The following is a 22,876-nucleotide window of genomic DNA, read 5'->3' as shown; positions in this document are numbered from 1 at the left end:
GGGTTTCCCTAGGTCTGGGAAACCCTCTCCATTCTGCTCCAGCTCCACATTATTATGGAGATTTTTAAAGTACTTTATAGAAACAAAACTTTTAAATAAATAAGTATACAGAGAAACACAAACTGAAGATAGCAAAACTGCTCAAACTGGAGTTTGGCAGTCTCTCTCGCCCAAAGACCCCTGTCCCTCAGAAGACCCACTCTTGCGATCTGAGGGCAGTATAAAAATAGCTGCTATTGAGCTGGAGAGATGGCACAGAGGTTAAGAGCACTAGCTGTTTTTCCAAAGGTCCTGGGTTCAATTCCCAGCAACCACAGGGTAGCTCACAACCATCTATAGTGAGATCCAGTGTCCTCTTCTGACATGTCGTCATACATGCAAGCATAAGACTGTATATATCCCAGCACTTAGTGAGTTCGAGGCCAGCCTCGTCTACAGAGCAACTTCCAGGAAAGTCAGAGCTACATAGAGAAACCCTGTCTCCAGGGTTTCTTGAAAAAAACCAAAACCAACAAACTCCCCCTCCCCCCAAATAAATAAGAAAGAAGAAAAAGAAGATAACTGCTATTGAGGACTGCAGAAGCACTGCGCTAAAGCACAGGTTGGACATGGGATTCTGGCACCTGCCTTTCTTCAGAGCCTCACATCCCCATCACCTCCCACAGACAAAGAGATAAGGAAACAGAAGAGTACTGCCCACCCCACACGTCCTCACTGCCTTCCTGGCCCAGGAGACTTCTAACTCCACTCCTTACAGGTCAACTTTCCTGGCAGGTCTCCAAATATGGACTCCCAGCATGGCTACAAGACTCCCATTAAGCAATAAGGTAACAGAGCTCTGGCGAAGCCAGAAGGGACCTCATGGCGCACGAGAACTTGCTTGGAAACCCTCCAGCACTCAAGAAAAGACGCCTTTTGAAAAAAAAATTATTTTATTGGAACTCATCTGAACATCAGATATACCTGGTGTTGGTCAGCAAGAACCGTTTGTACATTTGATATTGATGGTGCCAAAACCAAAACAGTGACTGGACATGATGGGAAGAGGAGAGGGTTGAGAACAAAAACCTGATTTTCAAGAGGAAAATAAAAGCCAGTCAGATTCAGTGAAGATGCAAAACCTGGTACAACAAAATCCTTTTACAAAATAGAAATTTATTACCAAAACCTGGAAGGATAATCTGAGAAAGGTTCTAAGGAAAAAAAAAAAAAAGGAGACCAGCAGAAGAGAGGCAGAAGGAGAGGAAGAAAGAAAAGACGGGATGAGAGGGAAGAAAGCACAGTGGGAACAGGAGAGGCGCAGGCGCTCACTTGCCCACATGGCATCAAAGCCTGCTAGGAACTGCATCAAAAAAAAGCATGCTAAAACAGCGCCGCCCTGTCCACTCACACTCTAAAGAGGCAGAAAAAGACACCGGGAAGGAGACATGAGGGTGCTTCAAACTCAACACGGGAAAATTAACATTTTTTAATTAAAAAAAAAAAAACACCCCAGTCTTATTCCCAACATTCACTGTTTTAAAAAAAAATCCATCCATTAGGAAAGAAGGGTGGAGAAGGAAGCAGCAGATGGAGTTTAGACAGATAACTCCTCTAGAGAAGAGAAAGGATATAGCTGAGATGAAAGAGAGGAGAAAGGAAAGCAAAGAGGGGAAGAGAGGAATAGTTAAAACATCTACTCTAGTTACTGTGTTAAAAAAGCCACATGCACAGCAGGCCCCCTGAGGGCTGCAGGCCCTCACTGCTCCCATGTGGCCGTAGTGGACACTAGTTCCTGGACTTGTTCCCATTCTTTCACAGGTCAGAGCAGAGCCGTGCATGTACTGCTGCTGCAGTGGTGGCGGCATAGCAGGCCCTTCAGCTAGTATGCTGGAGCCAGTGTCAGAGAGGGAAGGGTGGACAGGCCAGATGGCAGGGGAAAAAACACCAAACGCCTTGTTTCAAATAAAAAAGAAAACAGCAGTCTATACATAGTTGTTTGTTTTGGTTCAGTACAAACAGAATAAAAAGTCGTTGCTTTTGATGGTCAGCAAACACCCAATTCTGAAGAGGAGGAGAGGTGGCGCCCAGCAGGTGGATGAGGATCCCCAGTGGTTGGCGGGGTGCCTGGCTTTGCGGCCCTCTCCCAGGAGGCAGAGAGCACAGCTTTAGGTAGTGTAAGCCTTTTTCCTTTTATTTAGAATCTTTTTTTTTCTTTTTCTTTTTTTTTTTTTTTTAAGCAATTTCCCCACTCCCATGTTGGCCAGTGCTGATTACATGAGAACTGGCTGCCTATCGCTGGATACAGATGCACCAATGAGGGTTAAAAACTTTCCGAGCGAAAAGTAGAACAGAAAGAAAAGAATCTCCTAGCATTTCCCCAAGGGTTCACTCTCCCGCCACACACACTCTCCAAAGGACCGCTACAGATCCAACTCTGCAAGAGAAGACAGAGCAGTGTCAATCGGGGAAGACGTCAAGACCAGGTGGTGTTCAGTGTCCAGGCAGAAGACAGCGTTGCCCGGCCCTGGGTCCCGGGGCCAGCACTCACCTATGTCAGCTTCTTGGCTTTGTTGTAGAGGGAGTCCACTACTTTACTCATGTTCTGAATTGTTTCCAGAGCAGCTTCATAAGTTTTATCTACTGGGGGTTCATCAAAAATGATCAGGACACCCTCCCCCTGGTCCAAAATCCCTGCAAGAAACACAGGAACAAAAGAGGTAAAAGAAGATATTAGACAATTTAGAAAAGGATCCCACTCCCTAGTTGTCTCACTTTCTCCCAATTTTTCACAGCGCATATTTGCTATATACTCTCATCTCCTTTTTTAAAAGGGCTTTTATTATTTTAATTTATGTGTATATGTATGAGCCTGTGTGAGTATACTTGGAACACATGCATTCAGGAACCCTCAGAGGCCAGAAGAAAATGTCAAATCCCCTGAAACAAGAGTTACATGCAGTTGTGAGTTGCTATATGTAGATGCTGGAAACTGAATCTGGGTGCTCTGCAAGAGCAGTTAGGTGTCTTAACTGCTGAGCTATCTCTCCAGGCCCTTACCCATTGTCAAATGGAGCCAAGATTCCAAGGAACCATCAGAAGAGAAACTCAGCCCCTGCTTTAAAGATACACTCTCCAAATTCTAAGTATCTAAGTATTTACTTACCATGAAACTTCTTGTCAAGAATCATCTGTGATAATTTTCTTTCCACGTCGGCCTAAAATCAAAGTACATAATTAAAGGGACCAATATCCATTAGTCAGAGATCAGCCTAACATGAAAGTTTTGCAAGAAAGACTCTTACAAAAAATGGATTGGAGGCAGATAGCAACAATACAACTCCAGCTCTAAGCCCAAGTTCTGTTCCCCACAAAGAACCCAGCCCCTCCATACCTTTCCCCTTCCTCACCCACTAACAAGCCTGAGAACTTACCTTGGAGAGTTTGATGAGGCTAGATATGTGTTCAATCTAAAAGAAAAAGCAGACAGCAACAATGAAAGTTTGAATTTATTACCAATATAAAAATGATGTTTTCTGAGACTGCTCAATCTAGAGGCCAGTGTCTCCCTAGCCAAGCTTAGTGTTCTCCTGCTGTCTACTTCCCTGCCCTTCACTATACAAAATACAGTCCCATTCCATGTACCAAATACACAGAATTTACCACAAGTCCAAAGACAACAAAGACACAAGGTGGCCAGCTCACAGCTTTCTACCCCATCAGCATCCTTCTCCTTGATACATTTTCCATCAAGACAAAGTCCAAGCCCTTACCAGCAGACATACCCTTAAAAATGAGTTCCTATTTTGGAGGCGGTGGCTACAGCGTAACATCTAGCCCAAAACTGTTAAGAGTTTCCCAGGAAACTTCCTACCTGTACTCGGGAAAAAGGTTCAATGACCCGGATCAGATTCTGTTCCAGTAAGTTATCGTATAACTTGGCCAAATGTGTGCTGATGATCGGGTCGTCCCGGAGCTCTGCCCTGTAGTCTGTCAAGGCCTGCAAAACAAGGCTGATAACAGAGACTGGCACAGCACTCTAAAGTCACTACTCTTGCCTCCTGAGGTGTCTGCTGGCCCTGCTAAATGTACCATTGCTATATATGGATGGTCTGGAGAGCACAAAGAAAGACAGCAAGAACAGTATGAAGAACTAAAGCATGGAGCCACCACCTTCTTGTTCTCAAGTTCAATTGTTTAAGCCAAGAGATGCTCTACCAACAGACCAAATAAACTGCACACATATTTTTTCAGCATATATTTCAAAGAACTCTAAGATTAAATAATCAAAAATGCTGAATTAACCAGGCAATGGTGGTGCACGCCTTTAATCCCAGCACCATGGAGGCAGAGGCTGGTTGTCCTAGAACTAGCTCTGCAGACCAAGCTGGCCATCCACCTGCCAGGCACGCACAACTACCACTGGCTAGGTCTGGTTGTTTCGTTTTGTTTTGTTTTCCCAACATAACATTTTTATTGATTATTTGGGAATTTCACATAATGCACACCCCAATCACATTCCCCAGTCCTCCCAGATCCTTTTGACAACTCCCACCCCAAAACACACACACAAAAAGAAAGGATAACAAAAAAAACAAAACACAAGTCCAATTTGTATTGCCTCTATACTCCCTAGAGCATGGTCAAACTCCCAGCAGCTAGCCCCTTAAAGAAAACGGAGTCATCTCCAACCCACGACCCTACCAGAAGCCATCACTGACTGTGAAGAGCTACATTTCAGCTTCCTTATCATAATTTTTGTTTGTCTGTTTCATTTCTTTCAAGGCAAGCTTTCTTTGTGCAGCTCTGGCTGTCCCAGAACTCTCTGTGTAGAGCAGGCCAGCCTGCAACCCAGAGATCTGGCTGCCTCTGCCTTCTGAGTGCTAGGATCAAACCTGTGCACCACCACACCCATCCTTTATCACAGTTTTTAAGACTTCTCTTCAATGGCTTCCTGTCTTAAGCCTTTTTTTGTTTTGTTTTTTTGTTTTGTTTTTGTTGGGGGGGGTTGTCACAGAAGCTTTCTATGACTCTCTGTTTTTTAAGTTGATTATTAAACTCTGAGTAAAAGAATACCAGGTCAGAAAAAAATATCCAAGCCTCAATCTTAAAAAGTGAGGACTGGAGATGTGGCTCAGATTAACAGCACTTCTGCTGGCTGCTCTTCCAGAGGTCCTGAGTTCAATTTCCAGCAGCCACATGGTGGCTGACAACCATCTATAATGAGATCTGGTGCCTTCTTCTGGCATACCAACAAAATACTGTTTACATAATAGACAGAAAAATAAGTCATGTACACAAAGAAAAAAGTCTCTTTTGTTCACAGAGGATACCTGTAGCTGTTCTGTGCGGAAGAACTAGGGCTACAGGTATGAGACATGATTAGTTGTGTGGTCTGGCCTTCCTCCTGTAACATAAAGTACAGGAGGAAAGTATACAAACACATTGTGTACAACTTTATTGTACACAATGAATAACAACTTTTGTTTAGCTTGTGTGTCCGTGTGTGTGCACATGCATGGGGCAGGAGTGATAGGACCTTATGAGCTGCCTGATGTGAGTACTGGCAATGGAGCTCAGATCCTCTGGGAACAGGATGTTTTCTTAAACTGTGAATCATTTCTCCAGTTCCAAATGACAACCTACTTTTAAGATTTACTTATTTATTATGTAAACAATGTTCAGTCAGCATGTACACCTGCACACCAAAAGAGGACACCAGATCTCATTGTAGACAGTTGTGAGGCATCATGTGGTTTCTCTGTGTAGCCCAGGCTGTCCTGAACTCCCTCTGTACACCAGCTGGCTCTGAACTCGGAGATCTACCTCCCAGCTGCTGAAATACTGTCCAGCTCAAACTGTCTTTTTAAACTCCTTCAGTGACCCTCTTCTTGACCCATTCCCCATCAATTCAATACCATGCTCACCTTTTCAAAATCTGCCAGTGATCTGTTCTTGCTAGCTTGAGCCACACATTTCAATGCTTCTGTCTGAGAATAAAAAACAACTTCATGAAAGGGTCTGTTCACATATACCCAAGGTCTCATAAAAACAATAACCTATCCTCACCATCACTCTTTTTAAGGGCCTGGGAAGAAAAGCCAGAAGTATTGAATATCACTGTATGCCAACCAGTTTCCCTTTGAAATGTGAAGTGACTTAAATACAAGTTTCCCAAAAGGATAGACCCGGATAAGGATTCTCTAGAGAAAAAAGCTAAAAGAGAAAATAATAAGAGAACTGTGATTTCTTTCTCCTTACTCCAAGATTCTTTATCTCCATATCCACCCAATTCTTTTTGCCCTCACACATATCCCTGGGCTTTAGCAAGGTTCACTCTGTTTTCCTTGATATAAGACACTGATTAAGTGAGGTCTGCACTGGAGTTCAGGCATTAGTGGTCCACATATTATACATGAATATTAAAATCCTACAGCACACCAAAACCGAATGTACAATGCCCAAGACAAACTTCTAACTAGGTTATAAAAAGATACCTGCCAAACTATCAAGTCTCCACTCAGCACCCATCTTTCCAGATCAGCCTGGCTTCTTCTGAAAGCTGTCACTGGGGCACAAAGTAACAGAGGGAACTCCTTTGTGTCAGCCTCACAAATAAAGAAGGTAAGTATGTGTGACAGACTAAATGGCACAAGGCTGACAGGAGAATAATTTGTCCCCAGCATCTGCCCTCCAGACAGAATAAATGTCATACTGAGGACACTCTGGAACTCAAAGCCAGATAACATAACTTCAAAGTCTACATCTACCTGTCCTTCTCAACTACCTCTTCTTTTCCTGGATACTTGTAGCTCCTGTCCCAACTCTACAACTCTAGTTTTTATTTGTTTTGTTTTATTTTGTTTTGTTTTGGGGAGGGTTGTTGTATTGGTTTGTTTTGCTTTGTTTTGAGGCAGGGTCTTACTGTGTAGCTCTGGCTGGCCTAGAACTAACAGAGAACCTGCCTGCTTCTGCCTCCCTAATACTGGGATTTATGAGAAAGTTCATACAGTAAAAGCCAGTATTCCCAAAGTCAGAACTATCATCTGACTTGAAACTTTTACTGCAGAAAAAACAAATTAAGACCACTTACAGAGGAAGAGGAAATCAATTTTTGTCGACAGTAATCCAGAGATTTAGGGAGCTAGCTAATCTGTTCACTGTTTAAAGACAACCATACTTGAAGTTCAGAATGACTGCTTTTATTTAACTATGACAGTGAAAGAACAAAGATGGACAGGATAAAACACCAGAGATATTATCTTTACAACTGTGTGCTCTAAAAAGTCATCCATACCTCCTTAAATACAAAAAAGTACATCAATCGCTGAAGGCCTTTCTTCCTTCTTTCCTTCCTTCCTGTTTTGTTTTTGAGACAGGGTTTCTCTGTGTAGGTAGGCCTGGCTGTCCTGGACTTGCTTTGTTGACCAGGCTGGCCTTGCATCATAGAGATCCACCTGCCTCTGCCTCCCTCAGTGCTAGACTACAGGTGTTCACCACGGTGCCCAGCTCTGGAGGCTTCTTTTTAAAGTGCACCCAAATTCACAGTATGAACAGACAATAATAAGCTGAGAAAGGGTCAGTCTTAAAAGTAAGTTTTTATACCAAGTAACCTGACCTCCCCGCCGCCCCCAGCAAGCTCTTATGAACCAGATCTGATGAGTCAAGACGTCAGATTCTCCAAAGATTGTATTTGCAAGCCAGGCTCACAATAGGAAGATCTGGCCAAAGATAAATTATAACCTAACAACAAATGCTACAATATATTTCTGTAAGTCCCTCGAGTTACAGTAAGTCCCTCTGTAACAGCACCCAACACTGACTTTCTAGGCCAAAAACTTAACAATAAAGAAAGCCCAATGAATGAGCTTAAGGGAAAAGAACAAGGGGTGAGGAAGGTAAGATGAAGACCTGAGGAACACCGGTCCCTTCAAACAGCATGAATTTGACAATCAAGCTGGTCTCAGAGTAGAACTGCAGTCACACATTCCCTACCTGCCTCCCTGCATACCGAAGTGCAAGCTTTCCGCTCACCAAAGCCTGGACATCTTCTGGGCTACAAAAAAATAATAAAATAAAAAATAAAAATAAGAATAAAAATGAACATAAACATAGAAAATAAATACTTGATCAATTGCTGCAGGACAATACAGTTCTAATCATAGATTTAGGTGAACTATTTACCAGAATTCCATTGTAAAGACTCATCCATAAAGAAAAAAAATTAACTAAACTCATATGTCCCAACACTGCAGAAGTTATGTTTTCTTCACTCTTCGCCAAGGCTAAGGCCAAGTGAAAAGCAAAAACCTTCCAAAATTAAAGGGAGCACAGCTGGGCGTGGTAACATATCTTTAGGGAGGCAGAGGCAAGTGATCTCTAATGAGTTCAATGCCAGCTTGGTCTACAGACTGAGATTCTATCAAAAAGAGAGAGAGAGAGAGAGAGAGAGAAAGGGAGAAAGAGAGAAAGAGAGAAAGAAAGAAAGAGAAAGAAAGAAAGAAAGAAAGAAAGAAAGAAAGAAAGAAAGAAAGAAAGAAAGAAAGAAAGAGAAAGTTCACCTGAATACCCTACCCCACCCTTAATGATCAACAGGCAGCGTATAAAGTTTAAGTCAAATCTCTGCATAATAGGTCTTAACACACAGCCCTGGGGCTGGATATAGCTCAGCTGGTAGAGTGTTCGCCTGCCATACACAGAGCCTTGAGTCTGTTTCCCAGCACTAGTAACTCATGGCTGGAACCCAACACTAGAACTGCAGAAATGTACCTTCAACATCATCCTCATCTACAGAAAAAGTTGCGATTCAGAGCTGGAGAGATTGTTCAGTGGTTAAGAGCACTTGTTGCTCTTGCAAAGGACCTGGGTTCAACAATCAGCACCCACATGGATGCTCTGTGACTCCAGTTCCAAGGGATCTGATGCCTTCTTCTGGCCTCTAAACACCAGGAATGCAAGTGGTGCACAGACATACATTCAGGAGGAACACATATAAAAGTAAATTTCGAAAATATATATTTTTAACAAGTTAAGAGCAGCAGGGCAGTGGTGGCATATGCCTTTAATCCCAGGACTCTGGAGGCAGAGGCAGGTGGATCTCTGTGAGTTTGAGGCCATCTGGTCTACAGGGGAAGTTCCAGGACTGACAAAGCTACACAGGGAAACACTGCCTCAAAAACCAAGGAAAAAAAAAAAAGTTAAGGCTAGCCTTGACAGCATGAGATCCTGTGTCCTTTGCCATATCCACCTCAAAAATAAATAAATGATAATAAATGAAAACATAAAATTAAGGAAATCTTAAAAATCACCACTTAGGTTAGACATATTGTTTACCTAGCATGCATGAGGTTCTGGGTTCAGTCCCCAGCACCACTTAGTTATCTTTTTTTGGAATCTAGTTTTCAAATATTTACTTGGCTCCATACTCCCCATTCTGGGGAGCCAGTTGGCTAACACAGGCCTATCAGCTACTTCCTGAACTCTGCCTTGTGTTCAATACCTGTGAGGACAGAACAGTGAAGAGTGAAAAATTCTCTAAGAGAATTTCCTAGTTAAGTAATTTTAATTTCTAAAATCTGTCTCCCCAAGTCTAAAAGACTAGCAAGCAAAAGTGAAACAGACCACCTCTGACCACCCAACTCAACATCAGCCAGCCTCACATACAGCCTGCAGCTAGAGTTCATCTGTGAGTGGCCAAACTCCCTGCCTGAGCCATCTCTGTTGTAGCACAGATTTGGTTGAAAGACTGGAATTCTTACATCCTCTAGTTAATGTACACTTACGTGTTGAGCATGATTTTGCACAGCAACATGTACTTCAAAGATGTGATGGCCTTGGGGCTATCAATGGAATCATAGCCTTCAAATGCCTCATAGAAATATGAGTAAGCAGTTTTCCAGTCCTTCTCCTCTGCTGCATGAATAATACCTGGTCAGGGAAAAGAGAAAAACAAAACAAAACAACATATAAAATGGCAGTCCCATAATTGAGCCCAGCAGCATCAAATTACTAATGAGCTCAAGTGTAAACAAAGAAACTGTCCCAAGTCAGAGCCAGTTCATAAGAGCTGACATCAAAACCTCTGGCCTCTCTGGCCATTCTGATCAGAGCCACCTTTTTAAATTCCCAAAGGAGTTAGAAACCTAATTCAAAGGAAACCTAAAAACCCCTTCACAGTGTGTTCTCTCTCCCGTGCCTCTTACCACCTAGTCCTACCACCCCGGGACAAAAGTTTAGCATGCCCTTAGCTCACCTGTAGCAACAGGGACACAATGCCCAGAGACCCAGAGTCTCCCACCTTGAGAGAAGAGTCAAATCCTTTTTATTAACAGTTCTTAACTAAAGAGGCATATAGGAAAATATGCACCCCTGTACAGCCAAGGAAAACTCCCTCAAGACATAACAAACTAGGGCTGGAGCAACAGCTCAGCAGTAAAGCACTGACTGCTCTTCCAGAGGACTTGAGTCCAATTCCTAAAACACACATGGCGGCTCACAACCATCTGCAACTCCAGTTCCCGGGAATCCAATACCCTCTTCTAGATTCTGTGGGCGCCATACATATATGGTGCATATACATGCAAGGAGAGAAAAAAAAAGGGCACAACAAACTGCTAAAGCTGTCAAGCTCAATGAATAACAGAATTTCCCCTTATCTCTCAGTATATCAATAGGGCAGAATAAATCACTCAAATAAGTCTGGTTCAGGGGGAAAAAGTGAGCCAGGTACCACAGAGTTACACCCAGCCCTCAGGAGCCTGAGGAAGAAGAACTCCAAGTCCAAGTCCAAAGCCAGCACAGATTACACTGTAGGACATTATCTTTGAAGAAAAAAAAAATATGAGGCGGGACAAAGCCTCAAATACAAATATGGTACTTTCTTGAAAACATTAGCAAAAAATATTCTTGTTGGCATAGGTTTACTTTCTGTTTTTTCCATTTATTTTTCTGAGTGTTTGTATATATGCCTAGGAAAACCAGAAGAGGGCATCAAACCCCCTAGAGATGGAACTAAAAGCAGTCATGAGCGGTCCAATGCACTAACAACTGCTTAGCCGTCTTTTTGGCCTGAATATTTACTTTCAAAAGCAAAAACCCAGTCATTCAACAGAAACATTAAAGGGAGCCTCCCAAGGGCCCAACAGAAAATATAAAGACAAGGCTCCTAAGGAGCTTAATATGATAGTGTGTACAAATAACAGATTTGGGGGCGAGAGAGCACTTGCTCTTGCAGAGGGCCTGGGGTCAGTTCCCAACATCCACACAGTGACTGACAACCACCTACAACTCCAGTTCCAGGGAATCCAATGCCCTCTCCTCTGGCCTCTGTGAGCACCAGGCACACATGTAGTATACATACATCAATGCAGGCAAAACATCCCTTCATAAAATAAATCTTAAAGATACACATATATATGTTAGTTCAAAAACAAAATGAAAGCCAACAGAGATGAATCGTTGAGTTGGAGGCCAGTCTAGCTCCAAAGCTACATGAAAACCTGTGTCAAAAACAAAGAATGAAGCTGGATGTGGTACAAGCCTGTAACCCAGCACTCAGAGGTAGAGGCAGGCGGATCACTGTGAGTTCGAAGCCAGCCTGGTCTACAAAGCGAGCCCAGCACAGCACAGAAAAACCCTGTCTCAAAACAAACAAACAGAAAAGGAACAATCAAAAACAAGAAATGAAAAAATAAAAAATGAAAAACAAAGAATGAACAAAGAAGGCATACAGAAGAGGCATCTGAATTGAATCAAGAAAGATACATAGGAATTTGTATACGGGTACAAGTATACAAAAAGACAGAACATCCTTCCAACAGCCCTGATATAAAATCCCTGATATACAGCCTTTCAAAAAAATCCTACAAGCTTCCAAAAGTCTCCAAGAGACTAACAGACTTAGTTAATATACCTATCTTGGGCCAGTCTGGAAGAAAACTGCTACCATTCTTAGTGACTACGAGGTAAATTAAGTGAGAGCCCCTTAATACGCCTCTGACAGCAGGTTTCTACCCAGCACTAGTAACTGTTTTCTTAATTATTTTAGACAGTTATTAGGAAAAACCTGTGTAGAAAGGCAGCTTTCTAATTGGTTTCTTTGAGAAAGATTGAGCCAAATCAGCCAATGGTTTTCTAGCCTCAGCCCCACTCCTGGCCTCACTCCCTCTTACCCCTCCCCAAGAAGTACATCCTATGCAGAGCTGTGCCTGTTACCTGACTGCATGTCCAGAGTGGCCTGCAGCTTAGGGGGGCAGTAGATGGCATTTGCTGTGGTCCGAGCAGAGGTTAAGGCAGCTCGGGCTTTCGGCAGATTGCTCAGAGCATGATATGTTTTGCTTTCTAAAAGCTGCACTTCCACCAAAAGGGCTTTATCATCCATCTTTTTCAACTCCCGAAGCAGCTGAGAACCTGAAAAAAAGAATGCACACATATATCTTCTTGTTAGCATTCCTACCATTCCCCCTGCCACACACACACCTTTAAGATAGGATTCACACTATGAAGAACAAGCTGGCCTAAAGGTGTGAGCTGCCACACACAGCCTCCTCTTCCCACCCCAGAGAAAGGTTTATTTGGGACTGGAGAGATGGTTCAGAGGTAAAGAACACTGGTTCTCTCGCAGATTATGTGATGTGGTTCAATTCCCAGGACCATACGGTGGTTTACAACCACCTGTAGCTCCAGTTCCAGGAGATCCAATGCCCTCTTCTGGACTCTTCAGGAATCAGGCACACATGTGGTATATATACATACAAACTCATATGCATACTTTTTATTTAAAAAAAAAAAAAAGGTTTGCTTTCAATCTGTGATATTGTCTTTGTGAATGTATATGCACATATATACACAGAAATAAATGTCTTTGTGTACAAAGACCAGAAGACATCAGGCATTCTCCTCTTTCACTTTCTGCCTATTTCTTTGAGGCAAAGTCTCTTCCTGAATCTGGGGCTCCCATTTTCTCACCTAAGCTGGAAGCTAACAAGCCCCAGCAATCCTCCTATACCACAAGCCTTGAAGCTGGCATTTTTTCGTAGATTTCCTTGTTAGGCTTAATCTTAATATCATAAATACCATAACATCTCACTCATAATGGCAATGGAAAAAAAAAAAAAAAACTTCTGAAACTCATACAGCTTATCTTTACAGTCCATGCAAAAATTAAATTTTCTTCTAAAGCACTTTCAAAAGAAAAATACGTATCTTTGAAGGCATTTTTCTAAACACAACATTGGAGCTAAGAGTCCTATACATTCACACCTAAGAGTTACAGTGAGAATCTCTCCCATCCAGCAATCAAATGTATAAGAAACACTGGAAGCAGACATGGTAAAGCATGACTATAACCACAGCACTTAAGAGACCTGTAACAGAAGCAGACAGATCTCTAAGTTTCAGGTCACCCAAGGCTACACAGTATAAAAGAAAAGACAGACAACTGGAGAGTTTATATTAACTTTATACTACTAAGATAAGCAACAAAAGAAAATTAACAACTAGGATGTCATTATAACTTAAATGTACTTTATCCAATGGACCCACATGTATAGGCCCGAGCCCAGTCATGCCACAGCAAGCATGTGGAAGTTAAAGAACTCCTAACAGTCAATTCTTACCTGCCACCTCATGGGATCATGCCAACTCAGGTCCTCGGGCCTGAGTGCAAGCACCTCTACCTCCTGAGCCATTTGCCAGCACGAAACTTACTTTAAAGGACACCTCAATAAAATTAAAACACTCAGTATGGAAAAGTTATTAACAGTTTCTCCTAGTATGGCCTACCTGATTTACCTTCCTTATCTTTTAACCTTTGCATGGTTATTTATTGGAAAAATTCAAGAATTCAACTGATTAAATTGTTGTGTTACTTCTTAAAAAATAAATAAATAAATAAATAAATAAAGCATTCATCAGGCATGTGGGCTCATACCTATAACCCCAGGACTCAGTAGGTAGAAACAGGAAATTCACAAAGCAAGTTATATAGCTCGACAGGCTGAATCCAAAGCTCTGGGTTCAGGTGAGAGATCCTCTCTTAGAATATAATATAAGGTGCAAAGCAATCAAGGAAGATTCCCAGTGTCAAACTCCACCCCCAACACACACAAACAAAAACACATACACATATGAATACAGACATAGACACACACACACATACACACACACACACATACACACCACATACACATTAAGACCAATCCGTACTGTAAAATAAGAACATCTGAAAAAGAAATAAGTCACAATAATAAGTGAAAATATTTGCAAATACCAATACTAATTGATGGGACTGAATATTTGCAAATTACTAATGCTAATTGATGGGAATAAAAAAATAAAAAAAACAGGAACAGCAAGATGATTCAACCTGTAACTGGGTGGTGGGAGTGCTCACCTTTAGTTCCAGCACTCAGGAGGCAGAGGCAGGTAGATTCCTGAGTTCAAGGCTACTCTGGTCTACAGAGCAATTTCCACAACAGCCAGGGCTACACAGAGAAACTCTGTCTCAAAAAACAAACAAACAAACAAACAAACAAAACAAGATTGTGCAACTGGTAGACACTTGCCTGCAAGCCTGCCATCTGAGTCCAATCCCAGAAAGCACACGGCAGGAAAGAACTGATCTCCTTGGGTTATCTTCTAACCTCCACAAATTCACCCACACAGATGCCACACATATGAACTCACATACATACATAAATAAACCAATAAATAAATGTAAAAAATTATGATTAAAAAAATTAAGGAAAAATACATTGTTGGGTTTGTGGCTCAGGCCTATTACCCCAGCATTCCTGAGATTTAAGCAGGAGTGCCATGAGTTAAGACTAGCCAAGGCTACAAGATCCTGTTATCCTCCAAAGAGTAAATATATAAAAACCAATTAATACACATACAAAAAACTCAATTAAAAATATGCACAGTATCTACAGATACTTCTCATGTAAAGATGTTCCACATCATGCATCATTAAAGAAATGCAAATCAAAAGTATAAGGAGGTGCTGAAGAGATGGCTCAACTGGCTGCTCTTCCAGGACACGGGTTCCCAGAACCCACATGGCAGCTCACAATCGTCTGTAACTCCAGTTCCAAGGAATCTGACACCGTCACACAGACAGATATGCAGGTGAGTTCAACTCACATGGTAGCTCACAACCATCTATAATGAGATCTGGTGCCCTCTTCTGGTGTGCAGGTTACATCAGGCAGAATATTGTATACATAATAAATAAATCTTTAAAATAAAAATTAAACCTTAAAAAAAAAAACCTAAAGAAATTCTACTTGTTTACATTAAGAAAACTACAATAAAAGATAGTATTGAGGAGGATGTTTCTGCCACTTGGGAAACAGCTTAGCTCAGTTCTTCTTCAAGAAACTATAGCTAGGGGGCTGGAGAGATAGCTCAGAGGTTAAGAGCACTGTCTGTTCTTCCAAAGGTCCTGAGTTCAATTCCCAGCAACCACATGGTGGTTCACAACCATGTATAATGAGATCTGGTGTCCTCTATTGGTGTGTATGCATACATACAGGCAGAGTACTGTATAAATAATATCTTTTAAAAAAGAAAAAAAAATTATAGCTAGCACTTGACCCAGTAACATCATTTCTAGGCCTGAACTCAAAATAAGAGTAGGGTACAGCAGTATTCCAGTAACAAAAAGGGAAAGGGTACAAAATTCTATCAAGTGATGAACAGGCCCTAGCCATAGACTGGGGAAAACGCAAGGTTAGTAAAGTGTTTCCACAAAAATGAGTTTTGATTCTCAGCACCCAAGTAATCGGTTACTGGAAAATGAGGTAAAAGAAACTCTGGGACTCACTGGCCATCAAGTCTATCCAATCCACGAACCACCACACTCATTGACAGACCCTGTCTCAAAAATTAAGGTGAACAACTGAGGAAGACAACCAGCATCAACCTCTGAGCTCCTCACACATGCAAACCAATATGTATACACACACACGCGCAGATGCACGATACATCCAATGGACAATTATTTAGCAATAATGAAGTATTGACACATGACAGTATTGAGAACATTATTCTAAGCAAAAGACAACCACATACTATATGACTCCATTCATATGAGCTGTCCTCAAAGATCTGTACAGAAAGCAAACAGTAGTTGCCTAGGGCTTAGAAAATGGTGTGAGGAATGAAAAATTTAATGAGAAGTAACTGCTGATTGCTTCTTTCTGAAGTGATAGTAATGTCCTGAAATTAACAGTATTCACTGAACAACTTAGTAAATATACTTAAAAAAAAAAAAAAAAGAGCCAGTGGGTGAGGTGGCACACTGTGGTGGATCTATTTTGATTTCGAGGACAGCCTAGTCTACAAAGCAAGTCAAGGACAGCCAAGACTACACAGAAAAACCCTGACTCGAAAAATAATCAAACAAAAAATAAAATAAATTCACTGAATTATTTAACTTTGAAAGGTGAATTTTAGGGGGTGGGAGAATAACTCAGTCTACAAAGTACTTGTCACACAAAGTTGAGAACTTTAGTTCAACCCCAGAACCCTTATAAAAATCAAGGCCCCCAGCAACTCCTTAGCCAACCAAGGATCCCTAAGTGCCTGTCTCAAAAACAAAGTGAAGCCACACATGGCACCACACACCTTTAGTTCTAGCATTCAGGAGGCAGAGACAGAGGCAGAGGTGGATCTTGTGAGTTGAAGTTAACCTATTTTTGTTTGTTTGTTTGTTTGTTAGTTTTTTGTTTTGAGACAGGGTTTCTCTGTGTAGACTTGGCTGTCCTGGAAAGCACAAAGATCAGCCTGCCTCAGCCTCCTGCCTCCCAAGTGCTGGGATTAAAGGTATGTGCTATCACAGCCAGCTGAGGCCAGCCTATTCTACACAAAGGTAGGGCTCCATGAGACTTTGTCTCCATAAAAAAGATGGGACACTCCTGAGAAATAATACATACACATAGATATAGACATACACAGAGAGAGAGAGAGAGAGAGAGAGAGAGAGAGAGATGAATGTTATGAATCTAAATTTTGTCTCAATAAAACTAGCTTTTTTGTGAAGCTACTATCTCCTTAAAACATATGAAATTGTTGTTGGCTGGACGTAATGGCACATACCTTTAATCCTAGCACTTGAGAGAGACAGGAGCCCAGCCTGGTCTACAGAAGGAGTTCTAACATAGTCAGGGCTATACAAAAAGGTCCTATCTCAAAAATAAACAAGTGAACAAACAAATAAATAAATAAATAAATAAATAAATAAATAAATAAATAAATAAATAAGCCACGTAGTGGCACACATCTTTAACTCCAGCATTTGGAAGGCTGAACTCTTGAGTCTGAGGCCAGTTTGGTCTACATAGGGAATTGCAGGACAGCCACGACCAACCAGAGAAACCTTGTCAGAAAACATACATATGGGTTGGAGAGATGGCTCAGAGGTTAAGAGCACCAGCTGCTCTCCCAAATGTCCTGAGTTCAATTCCCAGAAACCACATGGTAGCTCACAAACGTCTATAATGAGCTCTGGTGCCCTATTCTGGCAAGCAGGTGTACATACATGCAGACAGAACACTGTATAAATAATAAAATCTTTTTTCAAAAAATATACATAATGAATGGGCTTGTCATTTTTGTAAGATAAACACCAAATACTGGCAATATTTTCTGCAGGGGGCCACGGAGTTGGCTTGGCCTAGCTGCCTTGAGAGGCACGCATCATACGCTTTTCAGGTTAGAGTTCATGGCTCCTGGGACAAAATGTGCCTTTCAGTTTCTCAGGAAGTGAAACATTTAGGCCGCTTTGTGTTTCTCTGTATGTCCCCTTAGTAATCAAGGAAGCATGGAAACTTGACAGGACAACTGGTCTTAGATGTAAATCTTGTATGCCCTGTATAGCTTGCAAACATCATTGTATCCTGGTACTATAAGTGTACTGATCCTGGCAATTGCCATTATATTGTTTATAAAAAGTCTGATTGCTCTCAAAATTGTCACAGCCTCAGTTGTGTCATGGCTCCTCCAAACGGTCTGGGTTAATTCCTTGAGGGCCACATCAGATAACTTTGGACCAGTAAGTGATTGCAGACTCCTACAGGTGTGCTCCTGAGGTTTACGGATAAATCAATGCTTTGACTTTATAGGCATAGTATGTTTCGGTTTTGTTTTGTTTCCAAATTCTGGAAAAAACACAGAGTAACTTTATAAATTAGACAGGAGCCTAATGAGCCATACCAAGATTTTGTTTCCCATCTTTTACAGGTGGTCAATCACCTAATAGCTGGTGGAAAGCAGAAATAATTACTGCTTAACAACTGGCATATAAAAATGCTAATGCTACATGCCTGATTGCCAAATGTTCTTTTTTTAAAAAAAGAGATATTAATGATTATATGCATCTTATGCTGATACACGCAAATGCCTTTATATACTGAAAGGTTAACTCTGGCCACTGCCCTCCAAAGACAGGCAATGCTGCAACTATTGGCAATCATTCAACAAGGAAAAAGAAACAAATAATAAGAAACAGTCAAACTTGTATACCTCATTTAAAAAAAAAAAAAACTGAAATTTTTGTTAAACACTTTAAATGACTTAGCACTGGCTTTTATTATTTTATGCCCCTGTGAAATATTTTAAAACTAACAATGCTCCTACATACACACAAGCCTTTTGCCAACAGTTTGATATAACCCACATCACAAACATTCCTTATAACCTTCAGGAATCATCTTTTGTAAAAAGTGCTAATGGACAAGGGGTGGTGGTGCAGGCCTATAATCCCAGTACTTAGGAGGCAGAGGCAGGCGATCTCTGTGAGTTCGAGGCTAGGCTGATCCACAGAGAGAGTTCCAGGACAGCCAAGGCTACACAGAGAAACCCTGTCTCAAATAAAAAAAACCTAATGGACAACCTAAAAATAAAGGAGGGAAAAAGGGTAGTCTCACTAATCCTCACAATGTTTATCTTCTATTATATACACCTTAATTTTTTTTTTTTAATTTCGGTTTTGTTTTGCTTTGTTTTATTGAGACAGGGTTTCTCTGTGTATTCTTGGCTATCCTGAACTCTCTCTGTAGACCAGGCTGGCCTTGAACTCACAGAGATCCTCCAGAGATTAAAGGCGCATGCCATCACTGCCCAGCAACACCTTAAATTCTTAAAATTCGGACAAGAATGGCCTTACCACTACAGAACATTGTGGGGTTCCTTTAAAAAAAATTTGAAGTCACAGTCCTTTGGAGATATATTATGTCTGGGCAATTGAATGGTGATGAAAGTTGATGTGAATACTTGAAAAACCTATGATGCAGGCTTCTCAAGGCAGCTAGACCAAACCAAATCCATGGTTCTCTGCAATTTTCAACCAACTAAATCATAAGGGAAATGGGATCTTATTTATAAATTTATATTTATTTATATTATTATATATTATGTAAATAACATTATATTATTATAATATATTATTTATATTTATATTATTTATAAAGAAGAAGTGGAAGCAGGCATAGTACCACATGCCTGTAATCCCAGCAGGAAGGCTAAAGCAGGAGAAACCTGAACTTATGAAAATCTGTCTCAAAAAAAGTGAGATGATGGTTAAGTGGTTAAGAGCACTTGCTGTTCTTGCAGAGAGATCCCAGGCTCAGTTCCCAGTGTTCACATGGTGCCTTACATCACTCACAGGCGCACGCATGCACGCACGTACACACACACACACACACACACACACGCAGGCAGGCAGGCAAGCAGGCTAAACACTCATATGTGTACTATAAAATAAATGCAAAAGCAGCAATAGGAGATTTCTAGGGTATTTAAAGATCATGAAACATTTTCTGCAATGGTGTACCTACTGGTGAGGTGCTCACAGTCCTGAAAACAAACTCTCATCCATGAGTCTAACAATGCCTTTAATGAAAAGCACTGGGTTACAAAGCAAGAAAACATAAGAGTAGAAGGGAAGCTAAGTGGGACAAGGAGAGAGATTACCATTAGTGGGAAAGAATAACAGGAGAAAGTGAGTATGACTGACAGACATTATGTACCTCTATGAAAATGTTATAATGAAACTCACTATATATAATCAACATATGCTAATAAAAACATTAAAATAAGAAACAATCAGCTTCCAAAGATATTAGCATTCAGTTTCATGACCTCAGTGTGTTAATATATACAGTAGGTACGTGGAAATCAGGTCAACTTGTGGGAGTCAATTCTCTTTCCTCCTTGTGGATCCTGTCCTTCCCTTGCAGAACTGGAATCAGAAGTATGTGTCACCACACCTGGTTTTTTACATAGGTTCTGGGGATCAAATGCAGCTCCTCAAATTTCTCCCCAGTCACCAGAACTCACCTTATAAAAGTTATGTAATTCAGTGGGTTGTTTGTTTCAGAATATTCACTAAGTTATACAACCTCCCACCACTAATTTCAGGTACTCTTCGGAGCTATACACCTAGCTTTCTTGAGACTCTGGGCTGGCTCATAGGTTAGGACAGGCTGACTGGCCAGGAAGCCTCAGGGGTTCTGTTTCTGCCTGCCTCCAAAACATGGGATTGCAGTTGAGTTCTGGGAATCAAACTTAGATCCTTGTGTATGCACAGCAAACATTTTACCAACTGAGGACAACCCTACTTGTGGACGTCTAACTGAGTTTCATAGAATGTGGCCTTAAACTAGTTTTAACTAAGCTGACCTTGAACTGATCTTCCAACCTGCTAAGATATTAGGCATGCCCAGTACAAGTTTTAAATTTTAAAAGTTAAATTTTAAAAGAGAATCCACGTGACAACAAGATGGCCTCTCACCAAGCCTGAGTTCAGTTCAGGATCCACCAAATAGGAGGTGAGAACCAACTCCCTGAAATTGTCTTCTGACCTCCATGTGCATACTGTGCTGTGTATGTACATGCATTCTCCTCCTCAGTGGCCCCAAAGAAATTTTAAGTATATTACAAACAGTAATATAGGGGGTGGAGAGATGGCTCAACACTTAAGGGGTATACAGTGCTCTTCCAGGGACCCGAGTTCAGTTTTCATATCGGGCAGCCCACAGCTCCAGCTTCAGGCCACTTTCTGGCTTCCATGAGTATGCACAGATGTGCAAATGCTCACAGAGACAAATACACATAAAGATAAATATTAAAAATATATAGCTTTATAGTAACCTTAAATACTTGTAACTTTAAAAAAAATGTGAAATTTAACCATATATTATATATAAAATAAACTTTAAAAAAAAGAAAAACCTCAGCTACCATTTCAATAAAATGTCTTTTACTACTCTAAATTTAAAGCTTAAAGCTAATGTCTGATCTATAAAATTAAGACTAAGCCCAGCTGTCCATCCCAGTGCTGCTAGGTAAACACCAAACACTGAGCTACACTTCTAACCCAATTTTTCAGAACTCTGAAACAGAACTTTACTGTGACAAATTCTATAAATGTACACTACCTGAAGTACTTTTTATAAACAGGTAAAATATGATTATTAACAATCAGTAAGAATAACCAAGTTAATAAATGAAACAAAATTTTAAAATTACCAAGTTTGAGCTGAGTGCGGTGGGGCATGCCCATAATCCTAGCACTCAGGGGAAGCAGAGGCAGGTGGAGCTCTGTGAGTTTGAAGCCAGTCTGGTATACAGAGTAAGGACAGCCAAGGCTACACAGAGAAACCCTGTCTTGGGAGGGGGAAAAAAAATAACCAAGTAACCAAGTTTGGAATGCACTCACTTAGCTAGCTGAGATGTTTTATTTTGATTTCTTCCAGTTTACTTACCCAAATGTAATGCTTCCTGGTACCTCTTGGTATCAAAATACAAAGACACCAGCCTTGCCTAGAAAAGAGAAAAGGCATTGATTGAAGGGAACAAGGGGAAAAGCCACAGAAAGAAATCAAAGATTGATAGCCACAAAACAGTTACTGTTGTGTGCATGTTCTGATGATAACATCAAGTTCAATGTAACAATTGAACTAGGCCCCAATACTGTTTCTTACTATGGCCAAATGTCTGTTAACTATACCATACTGAATCTTATTTTCTATACTCAAACAGAAAGAGTAGCTCAAAACTTCAAGAAGAAATCAAAATAATTTAAACAAAAGCCACCAGGCATAGTGGCTCACATCTATAAACCCAGAATTTAGGAGACTATGACAAAAAGTTTGCCAAAGGTCTGAAGCCATCCTGAGCTGTGGAATAAGATGATGTTACTTAAAAACAATCAATCAAACAAACAAACAAACAAACAAAAACTAAATACTTCTACCAGGAACATTCCCATATCTGGAAGCAATGATCTTCAGGTAACAGGGTGATAAAAAGCTGCTAAAGATGCTCTGCCAGGGCAGTACTACTTAGTCAGAGCTTATGTAATGCTACAGATCTGAAGCCAATGCTAAGGTGGGCACCTACCTCCAATGCTTGGCGTAAGAAAGTTCTTTTCTCTGATTTGGCCCATTCGATGCACTCTAAACATAGTTCGACCTGCAAGAGAGACAAACATGTAACACGATATCCTCACCTTCTCCCAACTAACCACACTCTGAAAGCAAAAAAGCTCAAACTCATTCCTTTCAGATTCCCCATGATGCGCTATTAAGCATCTTTGGTATGCTGACCCACAGTATCTCAACATGTAATGGTTATAATACTGAAATCAAGAATCAATCTGGCTTTTAAAAATTATATTCTCAGGCAGGCACAGTGGCACATGCCTGTAATCCCAGCACTCGGAGAAGCAGAGGCAGACAGATCACTGAGTTTGAGGCCAGCCTGGTCTACAAAGCGAGTCCAGGACAGCCAAGGTTACACAGAAAAACCCTGTCTCAAAAATAATAATAATAATAATTATTATTATTATTATTATTATTATTATTATTATTATTATTATTATTATTATTATTATTAT

At 40.8% G+C, this 22,876-nt stretch overlaps 1 protein-coding gene across 2 annotated transcripts in view; it reads right to left on the bottom strand.

Moving 5' to 3' along the window:
- Nucleotides 1-1,973: 1,973 nt before the first annotated feature.
- The window catches only part of Psmd11 (proteasome 26S subunit, non-ATPase 11), a 35,654-nt gene continuing 14,751 nt past the window's right edge, over nucleotides 1,974-22,876 (bottom strand). For both annotated transcript variants that reach the window (XM_055620159.1, XM_055620160.1), the window contains 11 exons: nucleotides 22,381-22,452; nucleotides 21,744-21,801; nucleotides 12,193-12,387; nucleotides 9,762-9,906; nucleotides 7,975-8,035; nucleotides 5,907-5,969; nucleotides 3,854-3,979; nucleotides 3,414-3,449; nucleotides 3,146-3,197; nucleotides 2,531-2,673; nucleotides 1,974-2,416 (listed from right to left, as the gene is read on the bottom strand). In XM_055620159.1, coding sequence (XP_055476134.1) covers nucleotides 2,531-2,673; nucleotides 3,146-3,197; nucleotides 3,414-3,449; nucleotides 3,854-3,979; nucleotides 5,907-5,969; nucleotides 7,975-8,035; nucleotides 9,762-9,906; nucleotides 12,193-12,387; nucleotides 21,744-21,801; nucleotides 22,381-22,452 — 951 coding nt within the window. In that variant the 3' untranslated portion in view covers nucleotides 1,974-2,416. The remainder of the gene's footprint in view (nucleotides 2,417-2,530; nucleotides 2,674-3,145; nucleotides 3,198-3,413; nucleotides 3,450-3,853; nucleotides 3,980-5,906; nucleotides 5,970-7,974; nucleotides 8,036-9,761; nucleotides 9,907-12,192; nucleotides 12,388-21,743; nucleotides 21,802-22,380; nucleotides 22,453-22,876) is intronic.

The sequence above is a fragment of the Psammomys obesus genome, unplaced genomic scaffold, assembly GCF_907164565.1.
Source record: "Psammomys obesus unplaced genomic scaffold, mPsaObe1.curated_primary_1811, whole genome shotgun sequence".
Taxonomy (NCBI): domain Eukaryota; kingdom Metazoa; phylum Chordata; class Mammalia; order Rodentia; family Muridae; genus Psammomys; species Psammomys obesus.
Note: the sequence above shows the minus strand (reverse complement) of the source record. Positions and strands in the feature narration are given on the sequence as shown.